Source organism: Anthonomus grandis, chromosome 5 (genome assembly GCF_022605725.1).
Source record: "Anthonomus grandis grandis chromosome 5, icAntGran1.3, whole genome shotgun sequence".
Classification (NCBI taxonomy): domain Eukaryota; kingdom Metazoa; phylum Arthropoda; class Insecta; order Coleoptera; family Curculionidae; genus Anthonomus; species Anthonomus grandis.
The window spans coordinates 6,403,191-6,423,815 of NC_065550.1; the positions used below are offsets into that span (position 1 = coordinate 6,403,191).

Sequence of the window (20,625 nt, forward strand, 5' to 3'; positions counted from 1 at the left end):
TCGGTTGGTGCATTCATCGAGATAGTGTTTACGGCACGAAAGTTCTTCACCTGTCCCATCTTTTCGCTTAGTGCAAAACTTGTTTTAAATTGGTTTTTCCCATCTCTTGTTTCGCCATTGAATCTGGTGTACTTTTCCATGGTCTAAGTGTGTTCATCCGGCCACCTTATTTTCTGAAATTATTGTAATCTGTAAATTTCAAAAATCCACAACGCGAAATCATGATTATCAACTTCGATTATCATCGAAGTCACGCGACAGTTTTCGTGTTATGTGTAATAAAGAATACCCATAAGAAGAAAAATATGTAGGTTCGTAAGTAATATGAAGAAATCAATCAAAAAATATTTAAAATAAAAATACTAGCACGTTTTTAAGATGTATTTATGAAATACACATTTTTTATAAAACTAATCTTTATTATTTATTCTTGCATGTTATTGATCCATGACATTTTGAGTTACACACATCAGTATTAATTTCAGAAACAATGGCTAACACATTTCTTGGAGTTAGTCGGCCTCTGTCAACATCTGGTACTCGGAACAAAATATTTGTACCAATTTCTAAAGGAGCATATCTTTTATTTGACTCACACAGCATTTTCGTTGCTTGAATTTTCATCATTTTATGTGATTCCTCTCTTTGATTCAAAATTCTTTTACCCCTTTATGTTATCTGATAATTGAAGCTGTTTTGAACTTTGTCTTCTGCCATACTATATTCATCATTATTGCCATTGTTGTTGTCCACCATTTCATTAGATTCATTTTCATTATTGTCTTGATTTTTCTGGTCGGCGTTGTTATTTTTATTTTCGACATTTTCTCTATTTGTTAAATTGTTATTATCATTGTTGATTTTTTACATTATTTTTACATTATTACATTTTGTTGATTTTCCATACTATTTCTTAATTCTTCTAAGTATTCTTCACTTTGCAATTTATTAATAACGTCTCGTGGAAGGTTGGCATCTCCTAAACCATTAACCTGTCTACTGCCAAACATAACCTCATAAGGACTTCTGCCAATTCCTCTATGAAAAGATCGGTTTTCTGTGACTGTATGAATTTCAACCCTTCTGACCATTTTGTGTTATTATCGTTTACCCAGGTAATCAGCATATCGCGAACATCTTGATTAGCTCTCTCTACCGAGCCTTGGCTCTGTGAGTGTCTTGGTCGGCCATGAACTATTTTAATACCAGGCCAGAGAGTGGTAAGTTTTGTAATCACCGAGTTGACAAACTCACGGCCGTTGTCATTCTGCAAAATATATGGTGAACCCACAAGACAGAAAATATCAACCAAGTGTTCAGCTACTTCGTGTGCGGTTTTGGTCTTCAGTGGTCTCAAAAATAAAAATTTTGTCAAATGATCTTGATAGCTAAGAATAAAATTATATGGGCCGTCTGGCTCTGTTTCGATCAGGTCAACCTACAATATAATAATTACAATTAGGTATTGCTTTTTAATGACTATTAAAGTGAATTGAAATTACCTGACATCTACAGTTCATGTATTTGGAAATAATAGGTTTCACAACTAAACCCTTCTTTGGAATCTTTTTCTTCAACTGACATTTACTAAGATACAAGTTTATAATGTTTCGAGTGATGTTAGTGTATTTTTTTTAATTCATGCTCCATTCCTAAAAATTAAAAATTATTTCAAAAGAAATATTTTTAAGAATTATCTTATATTTAAATCCACTAAAAGAATAATGCAATTCATTGTGATAAGAGGAAGTGGTTTTAATTCAGCTTACAAGATTTGACCCATACCCAGACAAAACACGCTAACACGGCAAGTTAAATAAAAGCTTGTAATAAACTCTTTTAAATGTTAATAGTGTTAAATATTTAAAAAAACTAACCTACCTTTTTCTCTTTTATGTCCTGTATTAATATGGGTTGCATGCACAATATCGAATAATAATTGTTCCCGATGAACATAAAGTTTAATATCTTCTTCGTTAGTGAATCTTCTGGCTATCAACTTTTCCTTCTTTCCAATACTTCAATTCAAGATTCACTTCAACAAGCGATTCAACCTTTGATAAAGTTTTGATGAAAGTGGTTTGCCCAATCTGCGTAATTCATCTGTTTCTTTAACTTCACTAATAATGTTTTTATAATCACTTTCTAAGAGGAGTGTAGCCTAATGTTTGATTCTATATAATGTTTATTTAAACCATCTTCGAGTTTTTTTTTAGAATTTTCGATTGATTCATTCATTTTTATCGAATTTTTACTTAAAACTTTGACAAAGGACAAACAAATAAACAAAATAAACAACTGCTGCCGATAAAAATAAGTAAGGTTATGAATTTTCGGGTTGTAAGTATTTATTATTACCCATAATACGAAAACCGTGATGTGTCTTATAAAATATATCCGTAACGCGATGTGGATAATTCGTAAAATCCACATCGCGTTGTGGGTATAAATTTTGGAAAGTGACGCGTTTTCGCCAATTGCGTACAACATACAGTAGTGGCCAAAAGTAGATAGACAAAGTATTATTTTCATATAATTGTTTAAAGATTTACCCACAGGTCCCCTAGATTTTAAATTATTGTTATTTGTAAGGCGGTCTATAAAAAGATACCCATAAATTTCAGTTAAATATTTTGCTTGCTATCAGATAAAGCAATAATATAAATATAGCTGGTCAAAAGTAGATAGACAAAAACAATTTTGGAATTATTTTTTTGTCTAGATATTTATAAAATAAAATTAGTATAGTATTGCTTTTCTTTAACTCAAGGTGCAACATGCCACGCGGAATTAGATTCTCTCTTGATTTAAGACAACGCATTATTAATGCATATCGCGCGGATCGTCAAATTGATATTGCTCATAGATTTAATGTTAAAAGAAAAGCTGTTTGGGCAATTGTCAAAAGATCTGAAAGGACAGGATCATTACAGCCAAAAAATTAATCTGGTCGACCAAAAAAATTGACATTAGAGCTGTACGCAAATTAACACAAATTAGCCAGAATAACCCTTTCATGACTTCTCGTCAAATTCAGATAGAATTACAGGCTCTAGGGATTTGTAATGTGTCCTCAAGGACTGTAGGGCGAAGGTTGGTAGAAGAGAATCTATTTGCACGTAGGCCAACAAAAAAACCATTGCTTTCAAAAAAGAGTCGCTTAGCCCAATTGGAATTTGCCCGTCAGCATATACACTGGACAAAGCATGAATGGAAACGTGTTTGCTGGAGCGACGAATCGAAGTTTAATTTGTTTAATTCCGATGAAATTTAATATGTTAGACGTCCTTCTGGCCAGCGTTTAAATCCCAAGTACACAAAACCCATAGTTAAGCATGGAGGTGGATCAGTGATGGTTTGGGGTTGCTTCTCAGGTTATGGAATGGGCCCGTTACATCGCATAGAGGGCATAATGGACAGGTTTATGTACAGGGATATTCTCAGAGAATGTATGTTGCCCTATGTCGAAGACAAACCATTGAGATTCCAATTCCAGCAAGATAATGACCCGAAGCATTCCTCCAAAATTATGAAGCAATTTTTCGAAGAAGAAAAAATACCAGTTTTAAAATGGCCATCCCAGTCACCCGATCTTAATCCTATCGAAAATGTATGGGAAATTGTAGATCGTAATATTAGGGATACAAACTATTCAAATAAAGGTGAATTATTCGAACGGTTGCAACAGAAATGGAAAAATATTGGTTTTAAACTCATAGACAATTTTATTGAATCAATGCCACGTAGATGTCAGGCTGTAATAGACAATAATGGGTATTTTACAAAATACTAATATTGTAGATGGTTTAGTTTGTAATTTAAAAAAAAACTTCGAAAAAAAAAAGAGTATTGGTTATTTTTTAAATTTGTCTATCTACTTTTGTCCAGCGTATATTTAGTTATTTCTTATTATTTACCAAATTAGGTGATTGTTTCTAAAGAATGTTTTATTATTTTTATACATGTTTATGTTGCCCATAATATACTTAAATATCTTTATTATAGAATTTTTATTTCCTTTGATTTTTTTAAAAAACCATTTGTCTATCTACTTTTGGCCATTACTGTATATATCTTTTGGCTGCACCTGATTTAAACCAACTCAGAACCATGTTCCAATTCGTTAGGATCGTTAGGCCTAAGCTTAACCCTGCTTCTTTATGCGTGCTTAGGACCGCCAACGTTATTTGCTGAGGTACTTCATCCACTTTTGCAGTTTCACCGCAGGCGGAGTTATTAGATGACTTACTATTAGGTGATTTACTATCAGCATATATTTCCAATAGTAAATCATCTTAAAATTCTGGAGAAAATCCAAGTGAAGTTATTCATTTAACCTTCTCAATAAGACAAAAAGTCTACTTAAATGCTTCTCTATGAATCCGGCTCAAACGTTAATGTTGATGTTGGTGAAGAGACACAAGAGGCCATGTATTTTCCTTTACCCATTAATGTAAATTGAAAGAGTTAATAATTTTATTGCTTAAATATGAAAAATATCAGTAAAGAGAATTGAGACCAATGATGTTAAAATTTTTTTATTGCAAAACCGAATTTGAGAACTTCATTTATCGTGCAGCTTGTTCAGTAGAGAGTATATGTACTTTTCGTAGATGTGATTGTATGGATACAATTTTTGTTATATAAGAATTCAATGAAGTATAGGTTTTTCTCAATCAAAATCCACTCCTAATTGTTACACATAGATGTAGAAAGCTCTTCCTCTAAGGCTTTTAAAATATCTTATTCGGCCTGCCAGATAATCTTGAAAATTAAATAAAAGAAAGATTATCGCAAAGAAGATCACAGTATATGTCTAAGAGATAATAACAAAAAATATTTATGACAGATTATAAATATTGTCGAATTCATTTCGACTCCAATTCATTTTTAATTCTGGTAAAAATGGTATTGACGTAAGGACACACACAGGATTCTGAAGGAATAAATGTAAATAAAAAAGTAATGCAATTTTCGAAGACCAAGTGAACATTGTCATTATGACACAGCAACTTTTTTACAAATTAAAACAATTTTTTTTTACTTTGAAGATAATGCAAATAAGGTATATAAGGTAAACGTCGCAATTTGAAAAACAAAATTTTGAATAAATAAAACAAAAAAAGGTCTTTTATTACGTGAGAACCATGTTTATGTTAATTAGGTTATTATGTGGTGTGTTACAGAATAAGATGCTGAACCTTAAGGGTGCTAATCCTAAGAAAAGTTTAAATAAAGCTATGTCCTAAACCCTTTTGAGCTACAGGGTGTTCTTAAATGTTAAATATTAATTAAAATCGTACTAGTTCCTAGATAATAATATGTTTATGGAATTTAGCACATACCCTTTGAGTATCAACAGCCATTTTTTGATGTAGGAGATTTTTTTAAACTTTAACTAGTGGCGTCCGCACAGAAACGTAGACTGAATATTTATTATTAAGAAATTGGCCATGCATAAAATTTTTATTTTTTTTTCAGTGGTAATCGCATGTTGGACGAAATAGAGAAAAGTCAAGATGTCAAATTTGCCCTAAAATTAATTGGAATTATAAAAAGAGTTTTTGTTTTTGGCAATGCAGTGCGTATGTACATAATATTTTTCAAAACTATTTAGTCTACATTCCTGTATGAAGGCCACTGGTTAAACATTAAAAAAATCTCTTACATCAAAAAATGGCTGTTGAAACTGCTAAATTTCATAAACATATCTAGGAAATTATTAAAGTGATGATGAAGATACGATTTTTTTTAAAGATTTTAACACCCTGTAGCTCAAAATTTATGGGGTTTAGGACACGTTCAGTTTACTTAAACTTTTCTCTTAAAATCACCTAAGGAATAACACCCTCAAGGATCAGCATATTGTTTAATGAGAACTTAACTAAATGCTTTATAGATATCGCACGGAACAATGACGAGACAAAAGGTGGCTATACAACGTAAAAAAATGCTTAATCGGCATAAAATCCTGATGAAAGGCCGTGAAAGTCTCTCAGGGATTCAAGGAATAGTAGCTGATAAGCTACGTTACGCCACTGGAATTTAATTACGTACTGGTTTAATTAGTTCTTTATAAACCGAAATAGGGGCTATTTTGGACGTGTGACATAGTTGATGATTATGATTTTAAAAGCAATATAAACATACGGTATACGTGCAATTGGTACATCGAAACAAGCAATAGGGTCAATCTGTGTGATTTTAATAACTATATCTGACTTTAGTAGATATATGTTGGACAAAATAGCCCTTTCATCAATTTCAAATTATATATTCATAAGATTGCTAATATTATTGGGAGACATATTCTAAGACCAGAATCTCGCCACCCTCTAATTTAAGGCAAGATCTACACACTTTATAAGGTTACGCGGATATTTTAGACAAGGGAGATCTACGAGTACTATGCTGCCTTGTGTTTTTACATTTAACTTTTGGGATAGTCGGGTCGTTTTGTGACACAGCCTTGAATGGATTAAGGCAAGTAAGTGTCAAATTCGATCGAATCAAGGTCATGGACTAAAGTATGGAAAGATTTGTTTATTATCCATATCCTTAATATTTTGTTATAAACACTTAAGTACGAGGGTAATTACAATTTATTTTAACATTTTTTACAAAACTACCAAATGCGGATATGGTGGTTCTAGGTACTCTTCCATTTTTTGTTTCTTTAAATCGTTTTTTGGCGTCTTTAATGTACTTAAATCAGCGTTCTTTTATGCAAAGACATAAGAAAAAAAAATTATCAATTTCAACCTGTTGTTTCAACTTTATGTTCTTTTCGATTGATAGTCAAAGCCGAGAAATAAATTGCTGTTAAGCAACCCAGCTCTAAGATAACAGATTGCTCTGTTATAGTCGATCACAAGCTCTAGAAATATTTTTTTTAAACCCAGCAAACCGGTCGTACACCTAACCTGATTAAAGAATATCACCATACGATTTAGATAAAGTATAAATCATAGCATCATCTTTGTAAGAATTTTAGTTTCAGTACTATTTTTATCGAGTGAACTAACGTAAAAAGATGAAACAACACAGCGCAACAACAGAGAACACTAGCAGTACATAGCTGCAAACAGTTACACGCCATTTCTTCAATTAAATTTTGCTTTAGTCTAAGTCTAAGCTCTACCTCTTCGCGCTGTTGGAACCAGCGTTCACAGAAGAACAGAGTGTGCTGTGGTGTGTCTCCAGCTCTGCAGTCTTTTTTATATGAAAAGTGTATAAAATGGTCCATAATCTGAGAACCGTGGAGTCAGATAATGATTTGTGGTGCGGTATTTGTATTTTATAATAAGATGTCCGAAATTTTGCCGTTTTTGGCTTTCAAGAATTTTACTGCGGTTTTGGTCTTTTTAGTTCTTTTCGGTTCCTTTTCAGTGCTCTCTTTGATTGTTTCTTCGATCGGGGGGTTTCTAGCGATAACCTGATCTGTAGCACTAAAAATGGCAATTTGCTCTATTACCAAAACAGATAATAGTTCTTTATTCTGTAACCAAATAAAAGAGTTCTTGTTTAGTATATTTTTTGGACCATCAGCGTTTGTCAATATTTTCGCAAGTTCATGTGTCTGCCTTAGTGCTCGCCATAGTATAATGTCTGGCTCAAATACATATTTTATCCGATCCTAACTCCTAAGTTATTTATGAAAGGTTTAGGTAGTACTGTGGAGTTTCTTATCTTGAATTGAAACCTTCCTCTACGATCCCTTTTTCGATTCAGAATAACGGCTTCAGTTTATTCCGGTGCCAATTCCAGCTCATGCTGCCTCACCTCTTTCTCCATTCTTTGTAAGGCCTAATTTATTTCTTCGATGAGTTTTGATCGGATGCTATACAAAGATCGACAGTAAAAGGTACAGTAGTGGCAAAAAGTTGAGTAACTTCTGCAAAATTAAAATATATTTCCTATTTATGATTGATTTAAACTATTAGTAACTATTTTTAATAAGTTTACCATTTAAAAACAAATTAAAAATATATATATATGTTAGCGTTTATTTAAAACAACACAAAATTTATACAAAAAAAAACTAGATTCTATTCGTTCTCCGGATTATAAAAGAAATACAGATTATGCAAGATACCGCGCGCTCTGGCAAAGAAAAGAAGACTGTTGTTTTCCTTCCAGCACCCGCTTCTCTACCTATTCCCCACCATCGATCGTAAATTGGCCGAATGGCGACGGAGTGGTTCGACGTCGCAGTCGGCCACAAGGACGACGATCGCCAAAAATAGCTGATGGTGCTGAATATCCTTTATCGCTAACACGGCCATCCTGCTTTGGAACGACCTCGTTCCACCGACTTCTGAAATTATAAATAAACAGACGTTATCCATTGCATAAAATAAAATAAATAAGCATAAGGGTACTCTCCTCTTAGTTGGTTTAAAAACAAATTGAAAACACAAGGGTACTCCCCTTTAATTTGGTACTTCCACCAAAATTTGAAACATAAGGGTGCTCCCCTTTAGGTTGGTACTCCCAACATACCTGTTTCTTAACATGTAGGCCATTTTCTTAACTGCTTATGAGCAGCTACAGTTGTGCGCTTTCCATTTCGACGCAAAACGTATCTCTCATTCGGCAACAGCTTTTGCACTGTATAGGGGCCATTATATTTTGCTCTTAATTTCCCCACTGCTGCAGATTGCGAGTCCTCAACGGCCACTAAATCTCCTTCACTGAATAACTCTGGTACGTATCTGCTTATATCAAATAGTGCGGCACTTTTTTCTTGGGCTTCAAACATCTTATTTTGAGCCGTTTCTCGAAGTTTCCCATGATCTGCCTGACATCTCTGTATAGGTAATACATCTTTTAAAAATAATTCTGTAGATTATAATCTCGGATTCTCTCCAAAATGTAATAAATTTGGTATCACACCTGTCGCACTATGCACTGTTGAATTTAAATCATCTTCAATCTTTGGTAGGATATTCACCCAATTTTTCTCCTTATCACTCGTGAGGGTCGCTCTTAACAAGTTAAATATTGTTCGCATTAATCGCTCCACTTGCCCGTTTCCACGAGGCATATCTGTTGCAATTAGATGCAACTCTACTTTTTGATCTTCTAAAAACGCCTTAAAAGTTAAAGCAGTAAATGCGGTCCCTCGGTCAGCTATTACTCTTTTAGGTTTACCCAGTTTGGCAAAAACTTCCGCTAATGCTTTAATTGACGCCTCAGCTGTCTTTTTGGCAATTGGCTTTAAGCAGCAATACTTTGAAAAAGCATCGGTTATCACTAATATCTGTGTACAACCATGTGATTTCACTAGAGGACCTGCATGATCTATATGCCAGGTATCTAAAATATCTGGTTTTCTAGAGTTCTGCCACAATCCTGCTCTACGCCCTGTACGTGATTTTCCCAATACACAACCACGACAGTTTTGAATGTATTTTTTAAAACATTTACCCATGTGTGGCCAAAACAATTTCTCTTTTAATTTTGCAATCCCTTTTTCCCAACCAATGTGTGCCGCTTCGTCATGAAATAAACACATTGTTTGTAAACGAGCCTCAATGGGAACGAAATATCGAGTCGGACTTTGTTTACAAACAACCATATTATTTATCACTGTAAACTGGGTCTGCTCCTTATCAGTACCGTTTATTATGCCTTGTCAAAATGAATCATCCTTTTGATATTCAGCCAAAGTTTTATCTGTGGTCATGGCTATGTTATCGTTCTTTTTCTTTCGGAGTAAACAGGTGTTCTCTGCCGGTTTCTTCTGCTTAGATAATCGACGTGAGCCATTTTATGACCAAGCCTATACTCGATACTAAAATAATCTTGCAACTTGATCCACCAACGTGCTACTCTGGGATGTAGTGTTTTCTTTATTGCCGTGGCTCTGACAGAATTAAAATCTGTGTATATTGTGAAATGCGTGCCGTACAAATATACTCGAAAATGTTCGACGGCATTCACAATTGCTAGCGTTTCTAAATCATAAGAATGATATTTTGCTTCGTATGGAGTAGTACGCCGAGTATAGTAAGCTACTGGTCTGATGATGTCATTTTCGCTTTGCAGCAAGGCCGCTCCAATGCCGACCGCACTTGCGTCTGTGTTTAACTCAATATCTAGGCTCGGGTCGAAAATTCTCAGAATCGGTGTTGGCTAATTTAGTGATAATGGATTGTCGTTTTTTTTTTCTGTTCAGCAGTCCAAGCAAATTCGGTGTTTTTACGTAATAACATGCTGATAGCAGATGTTATTATTGAGAATCCTTTTATGGATCGGCTGAAATATCCCGCTAAACCCATGAATTGACGAACATAGTTATAGTTACTGTAAGAGCCTCCACTTTTCTGGGACTTGGTCGTACACATCCTTGACCTACAATAACACACAAATATTCAGTCTCTCTGGTAAAAAACGTATACTTTGCATAATTTAAAGAGAATCCGGCGACTGATAAAGCTTGCAAAGTATTGCGTAAATGTTGGAATCCTTGTTCGATTGTTTTTGATGGCACTAATACATCATCCATGTACACAAAGGCTTGTTTTCCCTTTAGGTCACCCAAAGCCTTATCAATTGCCCTTTGATAGGCCGCAGGAGAGTTAATAAATCCAAACGGCATTCTATTGTATTCAAAATGGCCGTCAGGAGTTACAAAAGCTGTTATATGTCGTGAGGATTCCTCAACTTTCATTTGATGAAACCCGGCCTTTCATGTCTAGAGTAGTGTAAAAATTAGCGCCACAAAGAGCATCTATTTGATCTTGTATATTAGGGAGTGGGTACCTGTTTTTAACGACTTTCTTGTTAATGTCTCGATAGTCAACGCAAAGCCTTAGCTCACCATTTTTCTTTCTAACTAATACAATGGGACTGGCGTAAGATGAGAAACTCTCACGAATGATGTTATTATGCAACAAGTCTTGAACAATTTTTTGCACTTGTAATCTTTCTGCCTAAGCCAATCGTCTTGGCTTATAAGCAACGGGAATATCATCTTTAAGCGTAATACTAAGTTCACCTGTTTCTATGTGGTCTGGAGTATTTGCCCGGCTTTCTGTTAGCATTTGTTGTAACATTTCTTGTTTTTGCTCGTCCAATCCTGACACTTGTGTCAGACACATAATTGGTGGTAAATCGACCTTCCGTTGCACTGACATCACCTTTGGCACAGACATAACATCATGGTGAAATTCCAAGACATTATTTTTCTTTTCAACCCGCAAGTGCGGCAAACCAATAATATCCCATCCTATTAGCGCATCTAGACCATTCGGCAACACAGCATCCGGCACGATAGCGTAACATATTTCGAGTGTTATGGTTGGCATCGATACGATGACATCACACTTTCCAAGGCTTTTTACACTGCGAAGTTCTAGTCCCTCAAATATGCGATTGTCGTTAGTTATTTTTGCATTTACTTGTTGAGCTACTCGAGCACTAATTAATGATGACCGCCGCTGGCGATAAATATTTTATGGTTTGCGCCTGGTTACCTTCAAGCAAAGTTGCTATTGGAGAAGTTGCTAGTCCACGCCCTATTCTGACTAGCATCGCCTCACTAACCTTGCTATTTTTTCGCCAACACGACTCTTCTTTATGGCCCTTTTTATTACAATATCCGCACCCATCAATTTTTGTCCAGGAATCCTTTTTAATCTCAAATTGCATCGGTTTACTTTTTGGGGCACTTCGGCAGGCGGTTTGTCGGTGACCTTTTTCTCCACATTTATAACAATTGCCTTCAAATTCTCTTTTTTTGCTGGGAAGGTCGTCTGTTTAAAGAGCTGCCTTGCGAATATTGCTTGGGCCCTGCCTTCTGAGATGCCTCTAAGTAGCGATTAGTACGGGAGGCGCCATGTTTTTGGGCTTTAGCATCACATTCACCGAACAACTTCAATAACTCCCGTTCGGTCGACGGACGTTGGAGGCCTATAAACGTTTGCACCTCGGCATCGTTAAGCCCGTGTTCCACAATACTTAAAATTTTAAGCCAATCCGTATTGCTGTCGTATATTCGGATGCTTCTTATTTTTGCTACTCCATATTCCGTAAAAGTATGAAATTCACGACTTTGCATAGTAGCGGCTCGATGCACTAAGGTACCAGGAGTATCGCGGTCCGGTAAACCCACTATAATATCCTCACCAAAATTGTCCCATGTACGACTTGCGGTTCGCCACTCGCGAAAATATCGATAAGCCCGACCGCAAAGAGCTTCGCCGGCTTTTGCAATCATTAGACTGTCATTTATGCCCATGTCTGTTTTTAAAGTCGTAGCATCTTTTAGCCAATCCGTAATGCTATAAGTACTACTATCTGGGTCAAACTCTACAAGCCTAAATGACGTGTCTATATTTACGCGTCGCGAACTTAGCGCATTAACTTGATATCCGCTAGAGGTCGCCGTCGAACTAGGCGTTGTCCCGTTCACGTCACCGACCGCTCGCGCTTGTCTTAGCTCAGCAATAAATGCATTTTGGCTTCCAATCATAGCTGCTAAAAGTTCAGGCAAATCAATATTTGTTCGCTCATTCGAATGTCCTTTTGGTGTGTGAGACCCACTATCACTGTCACTACTGTCTAAATCATTGCACCGTTTACGCGACGTTCCCGCCATTTTTCGAGCAATTAAGATAAAAATCAAATAAAATTAAAAGAGAGAAAAAAAAAATTGTCCTAGAGCCACTGGTGGGCTTTAAAGGGCTGAATCCCACTTCTGATGTTAGCGTTTATTTAAAAAAAACACAAAATTTATACAAAAAAAACTAGATTCTATTCGTTCTCCGGATTATAAAAGAAATACAGATTATGCAAGAAACCGCGCGCTCTCGCAAAGAAAAGAAGACTGTTGTTTTCCTTCCAGCACCCGTTTCTCTACCTATTCCCCACCATCGATCGTAAATTGGCCGAATGGCGACGGAGTGGTTCGATGTCGCAGTCGGCCACAAGGACGACGATCGCCAAAAATAGCTGATGGTGCTGAATATTCTTTATCGCTAACGTATATATTAATTTTAATACACAACAAATATAGCCTAAACCTAATACTTTGTGAAAATACGCATTATTTTTCAATTTTCCTGCACCGGCATTGACCATATTAATTTGGTTATCATATTCTCATCTAGAGTAAAACACGGCTAGTTACGGGCACTGAATAATTCATGCTCAGGGCCGAGCTTAGAGTTTTGCAAGAACCAACAGTTTTGGAAAGATTATATAAGAAAACATCGCAAATTAGTGATAAATATTAATAAAAATACAATTTTGAACATTTAAATTATAAAAATATATTTATTAAGTCAACGAATAGATACATACTTACCTATAATATAAATATGAGCTTATTACCACACATTATGTACATAAATATAATTTATTACAATAATATTTATATAATTTGGTATAACCAAAATACAAAAAATCTACATAGTTATTTTAAGAAAAATAAACTAAAATAAAGAAAAAAGAAATACCAACACTTGGTCACACGTCTAAATACTAAAATCGACTTTTCTTGCATTTTTAAGAGTAAATTCCCTAACTAGGTTAGTCACATCTAAATTAAAACAAATATCTTCCTCGACATTTATTATGGCTAAATTTATTACTTTTTTCTTGTAAATAATAAATACGTTAAATATTGTAACGTCTAGTAAATGAAAAATGATTTTCTTATACCACCTTATTGTTTTTCGTGGGCATGAGTAGTAAGATACAAGCTGATCCAGTCTATCAACACCAGACATATATTTGTTATATTCTGCTACTTCAACTGGTTTTAATTTCACCTTAAAAAAATATATAATTATTATTAGTGTACCTATTTTAGAAAAACAAAAAATTTACCTTGCCAAAGCGATTTGAGACTTCAATTAATTTGGGATGATACTTGGTGGTTAAAAGTAAGACATCCCTGTTGTCTCTCCATTTAGAGACGTATACACCTCGACGTCTTCTCCATATGTATTCCCCCTTTTTCAACTTTTTCAAAGTCACAACTTTTGGATTGCCTTTCCTATTGCTCCTGAGGGTCCCTGTTGTGTGAGTTTTGTGTTTAAGAGGTTTTCTGAGAGCTTTGCACTATTATAAAAATTATCCATCACCAGATGGTGTCCTCTATTGAGATATGGACTCATTAGTCGCAAAACAAGCGAATCCACTTGATTCCGCTTCAATTTTTTCACTTTTTCCTTTGTATATTTCTATATTAAATAGGTACCCATTTGGCGCACATAACTTAAAAAATTTTATTCCATATCTTGCTCTTTCATTTTTTATGTACTGTCTGAAACTAAGCCTTCCTCGAAAAAGCAGTAGTGACTCATCTAAACTTAAGTGTTCCTCAGGGCTATAGGCATTTTGGAAGTTCTGAATAATAATGTTCAGAAGAGGTTGTACCTTGTACAGTTTATCTTGACCTACATTTTCGTCACAACATAGGTATCTTAGAATTTGCTCATATCTTCTTCCACACATAAAGTGAGAAAATATAGGGTGATAGTATAAGGGATCCACTGAAAAGACCTTCCTTAGCTCGGGATATCGTATTTGGGCTCTAAGAAGGGTCACAGCTATAAAAATATCAAATTCCCTTGGCTCAATTGAAACAAATTTGGATGACCTGGAATTTTTTTTGTGTGGTCGAGAAGTTCTGGACATGGTCTCACCATATTTATTAGAGCAATTTATTATTAAATTTTTGATTTCAGCTGTCCAAAGCATTTGAAATACTTCAAGGGAACTCATATCATCAGCAATGTCAATTTTTTTTCCCGCTGCATCATGATCAAAGTTAAAATTGGGGATATCTTACACAAATTCAACCCATTCATCTAAAAAAAATACAAACATGCAATAAACAAAGAAAAGTTCTCAACTCATTTTCTGTGTCAATATATTCACAATTGGTATCTGTTTCAATATTTTCTTTCTCTGACTTCTCAATTTCCGAACTGCTGCTTAAATCACTATCTCTGGGTTGATAAGTAGGGTCATTTATATCAAATTCACCGTCTCTGTCTACAAAAGGGTCCGACCTTTCCGTGTCCGTAGAATCACTCTCACAATATTCATCACTAGACACTTCATCATAAAGTTTTAACAATCTCTGTTGTTCTTTAGAATCCATTACTAATTATGCAGATCACAAAAACAAAAACACGTGCTACCTCTGGGACAGTTACGATACAACTGGGTAGTAAACAATGAGACGGTTACTGCTATAGCAGTAAGAGCGCCAAAATTACTCCCCACTCAACTAACAAACAGCTTGCCTATGCAAACTAGTTTCTCCTACTAGTAGGACAGTGCCCCAAATTTAAAAGAGTTGCGGTGGGACAGTATTAGTTGAACTACAGTAAATCTATATTCAAATTCCTACTGCTATGGCAGAAGTGAATTTTCATACGCGATTTATTTTACTGCCATAGCAGTAGGTGTCCCATGGCGTGAATTTTAGAATACTTCTATGGCAGTAACGTCCATCAACGTGTTAACCTAAGCACTTCTTTTAAAAGAATGTTCCATCGATATGTTGATGCAGAAAAAAAGATAGATTAGTTCCTGAATAATACTGAAAAAATTGGTCACTTCAAGCAAGCCTCTTGCTGTATCATTCACGACTAAATTAATGCTGTATGCCGCACAAGGGACAAAAAACGCTCTAGGATTAACATCTATAAGATTTTTTTGTAGGCCATTATGTTTGCCTTTCATATTGTCATAACCCTGGCCTCGCATATCGGCAATATTAATATAAGATTCCTTTAAAAAAATTTAATATGAAATCAGTTAAGCCTTGTTCAGTAGTGTTGGTAACTTAAAACTTGGTAACTAAAAAATGTTCTCGAATCTCTACAGTTTTAGAAAAATCATCAACAAAAACAAATCTAACAATAATTGTGATTTGTTCTTGATGACTAATGTCAGGTGTGCAATCAAGGATAATTGAAAAATATTTGCACATTTTTAAGGATTTAATTATATATTTTTTAAATTGTTTCACCTACTAAGGTAATTATTTCATTTTGGATTTTATCACCCAAATAATGTGGCTTTTTTGCCACCTTTTTGAATCCTGTTGTTATAGTCAGCCATTATACTTTCGAATCTTGCAATTATTTCAATTAATTTCATAAAATTGCTATTACCTTTTTCGAATAGTTTTTAACTATTGACCCTAAGAGCTGAATTTTGTCAAGCCAAAAATTGAATCACAAAAATAATTCGTTCTAAAACAGATGTCCATCTTTTTTTTTTTGAATAAAAAAATTTGAAATAAATTCTGATTCATATAATCGACAGTTAAACCTTTTTAAATTGAATATTTTTAATTGAAATTTCTTAATACTTTCTAAATGCCTCTTACTAGTTTAGTGTCTTTCTAAAGCCCGAGATAAGTGTTGCCAGTCTCTAAAACCATTATTATCGCTAAAACTATTAGAAGAAACTTCAAATAATTTGTAGGAAAAGCAGTAAGGGAGACCGAGGATACATGGGACAAATTTGATTAAATGATCTCTAACTTTTTTTCGAAGAAATCTCTATCCATAAGGTTTTATTAATGTAATAAACAAACTTTTGTCATAATATATTACTACATAGCATTATCCAAATAAATTTAAAAATATTTTTAAACCGGGATCAAAAATGTTTGGTCATTTGTCCAATGTATCCCCTGCTCTGGGGTAATAATGGACATGATATGGGGATATTTTGGACATTCATTTACTAATAAAGACAAAAAGTCTTAGAGTAAATATTTATGTAGGAAGCAACAAATTTTCAACTTTTATTTAAGTTAAACTAAATTCTGTCAAATCTGCGTTGAAATAAATCGAATCTTTGAAACGAGGACGCATGTCTTCAATACCTTTTGGAAGCACAGCTTTTACTTCTCCGAATGTTACAAAAGAAGATTCTTCTTCTGTAATTTTGAAGCGATTTGATGGAATCATTCTTTTAAAAAATCGAACCTGAAATCCGTCGAAAAGTTTTCGTTCTACCCGAGCAACATAATTTCTTCCAGAAAATGGTGTTTTTCCCGGAACTTTGACAACAATGAAACCGTCTTTTTCTACATCGTGGGTATCCTGAACTGTCTCTTCTTCTTCCTCCCACTCTGAGGAGGAATCTTTTGTTAGTTCTTCATTTATCTCTTCATCACTAGAGTCACTTTCTACTAGAACTTTTCTCTTAATCTCCTTAACCTTTTTTGGAGGAGGCTACTTTCTTGCCAATAATTCTTCTTTTTCTGGAGTGTCAGTAACTATCATACATTTTCCTCGTTTTCTTCCTTTTCTCATAGGTTTTCGGGGTTCCGCCTTTGGATAAGGACTTATTTTGTCTGGTGTAATAAAGTTAGATATATTTAAAGGACTTTTAGCAGTCCCAGTAACGCTAGTGCTAGGAATTGAGGTTTCATCGGCAGCGCGATTTCCGTCAGTGGCTGGAATTAGGTTTTCATCTAGGTTTTCTGTTTCGGCGAAAATACAGCTTCCACCAGATTGATTGGTAATGACATCTGGAGCAGGTCGATTTGAAACTGACGAACACAAAAACTCGTGTTCTTGAAATATGTCCCGATCAAAAGAAAAAATTCCACTTTTACGAAAACCAGACTTTATATTTTCTGGTGTAGCAGCACGATCCTAAGTCTTTGAGCATAGCTCCGCAAGTGAGTAAATAGAAAGAGTTTCATTTATGAATTATTATTAAATATAAAGCATACTCAACAAACGTATTATTCCACACATTTGTCCATGACTATATACTATTTTTTGGCCGTAGTACATTGTGTCCTAAAGCCTATCCTAAAGTACCTGCGGTTTACGAAAATCTCTTAAGTTACTGGAAAACTTTAATCGAGACCGAAGTGAAAGAAACACTGAATTTTGACTCGAACTTTGAGAGAACCTTATTAAGTTGTCAGATCTTGATTTAAAGTACTTAATTTTTATTAACTTATTTCGCTTTTTTATTATTTGTTGTAAAATTTTTTATATACTTTTTTATATTATATTACAGAGCTTTATTTTTATATTTTCTTTGTTATAACATAATTCGAATATTTTTTATCGCTTAGCTTACCAATACTCATTTTCTATTGATGTGAGATTATTATTTAGCACTAAGAATAAATTAGGTTAAGATTTTCTATTTCATACTTCCAATGTAGGAGTTATTTTAACACTGCGGTAGTTTTTAGGAATAAACGATGCAATTATAAAATATATTTGGGGCCCTAATTATGTTTTTGGGTCGCTAGACTTTTTAACAAATGACGTCATATTCTAAATATTTTAGACACAATTATATACAGAGTGACTGAGAGAAGCAGATTAAACGAAAAGAACATTGCGCATCTAGATATTTTAAAATATTATTGTCTAAAACATCCTGTACAGAGGGTGCCAAAATTGAGATCTTTGAGACCGAAAAAAAATCAAATTAGGTTAAATGATTGTGATGACTGTCGTAATTGGATGCTTATTTACTTAAATGCTGTTAAAAACTTCCAATCTTTTCTAGAAAAATCTGAAAATGTAAGAATTTTCTTTAAGAATACTTTATTTTAAGCACAAAAACAAAACTAAGCTCAAAACAATGTTCCATAAGATATATTTTTTCAATGCTAGGCACAGTAAAAAAAAAGAAGAAAAAATCCCTTTTCTTTAAAAAACAAATTAACAAAAAAATGTAAATGGGCCCCCTTAGGCAACCCGTCGTTCAAGAGTGCGTTTAAGATGCGGCTGACAGTATGCACTGTTTAGTAGCCACATAAGTCGCACAAAAAAAGGGCTCGATCTTTAATGTAGGTGCATTCCGAACAAAAGACCCAGTAATCTCCATTTTCACCCATGTAGCAGCTACCCTAGCTGCTACTTACTTCAACTGAACTGGCTACTTTCTTCTTTCCTTTCACTCTTTGTTGCTTTTCTTCAACTTTTGTCTTCTTACTGGTAGGTTTTTTACTTTTGTCACGTAACTTTTTGTTTCTTCTTCAATAATTCATATTTTTATGTAGACTCCGTCATAAGTTCAGGTTTCTGAGAGTGTTTTTTTTTTCATTTCTGAGTTTTAGGTAATGGGTAAATTTGCAATACAGAAACAATATTTGAATAACTTGTTGGGAGCTTTGGGCTGTCTGTCAAAAACCTTACACTAGGAGCTGTTGAGGGTTTTGATTTAGTCATCAGAACATTGAAACAAGTGCTTCTTGAAGTATCTAGCTGTTTTTCACTTTCACTGCTATTTTTGCTTTTGAATAACTTTTCTCAACTAACTGTAGAGGTTATGTTATCAAAACCCTGTCTATAATTTCTGAAGGTCTAAAATCATCATCAGTATATGGAAAAAACCCCGTGCTTTTAAATCCGTTTTGAGCTATAGAAATTGACGCTACTCTTAAATAAAGTTGGAAAATGAAATCAGTTCAAGAAACGCCATCTTTAAATTTTGAAAACATAGGCCGACTTGTTCCCCATTAAATCCCAAGCCTCTTCCTACGTTGTGCACTTTCCTGAAGAGGGCAAAGACAGGTCGTTTCTTTTACAAAATGCATACACCCGATTTTTACCTGCCATATTTTTCTCTTAGATAAAACAAAGTCGGTCACAACTCTACCACCAATATCAAGGGCATCAGGTACACAATTAGCTGGATTCAATTTCCCTGCCTTTTCCCCCAAAGATGTGCATATCTAGAGGAATGTCTTGAGGTGTGGTCATTACGAATACTTTCAATCCTACAGGGTGTGGCTTACCCCTCACAAATTCTCATTCTAACCTTGCCGTGGAAGGCAATCATTGGTTCATCTATGGAAAGTGGGGGCTATAGAAATAGTTTGTACTTGTAATTTTATTAAATTATTTAAATAGCATTTTGATAAGCATCAGAATTGCGCAACAATTGCCATAATTTAACGATTTTCGAGATCCCATTGATTACTCTCGAATTTGGGACATCCTCTACGCAACTCCAACTGGGAGGCACTCTGTATATAAAAAAATGCCTTAATTCCTAAAAGTTATTAATATTGTGGTTGTGTATAAGTATCGACCAAAAACGTCGATTTAGAATAGAATTTTCAAGAAATTCTGAAAGTCAAATGCAGCATAAGAGTTGCCATTGTTGTAGTGCACTATTGTAATTAAAATTACATAATTCAAATTTTGTCCCGGAAAAAGATGTAAATTCAATCTTTTTTAGGACAAAATCTATTTTCTGTGGCAAATAAATAATGAAACTTTTACCATTTAAATAAGTGCCAAGATATGCCAGTCTCCAGAATGATTTACAAATATAAACTAGTTCTAGGGACTGGACCGAGACTGGATGTCTATAGTAGAAATAAATTCCATTTTTGTCGAATATAACTGGAGATTTAAAAGAAATATACGCTTCACTTGTTAGTTAATAATGATACATTTTAATTACACAAAAAGTGGCCTAAATATTAAATGTATTTGAAGATCTTTTTTATATAATAAATAAAAAAATAATATTGTTGTGACTGTAGTGTTTTATTCGCTAAAAGAAACGCAATCCCTCTTAAAGTAATCGTTTATTAAATAGCATTATTTTCAAATATTTAAATTCAATTAATACAATCCTAAATTATTTACAATTATACAA

At 34.3% G+C, this 20,625-nt stretch overlaps 2 protein-coding genes across 2 annotated transcripts in view; one reads left to right on the forward strand and one right to left on the reverse strand.

Annotated features, from left to right (window-relative positions):
- LOC126736889 (serine/threonine-protein kinase D3) overlaps positions 1–20,503 on the forward strand; it is a 118,273-nt gene extending 97,770 nt beyond the window's left edge. The window contains exon 15 of the mRNA XM_050441507.1: positions 5,900–20,503. Coding sequence (XP_050297464.1) covers positions 5,900–5,918 — 19 coding nt within the window. The 3' untranslated portion in view covers positions 5,919–20,503. The remainder of the gene's footprint in view (positions 1–5,899) is intronic.
- The window catches only part of LOC126736891 (unc-112-related protein-like), a 455,221-nt gene that overhangs the window by 348,841 nt on the left and 85,755 nt on the right, over positions 1–20,625 (reverse strand). The window lies entirely within an intron of this gene.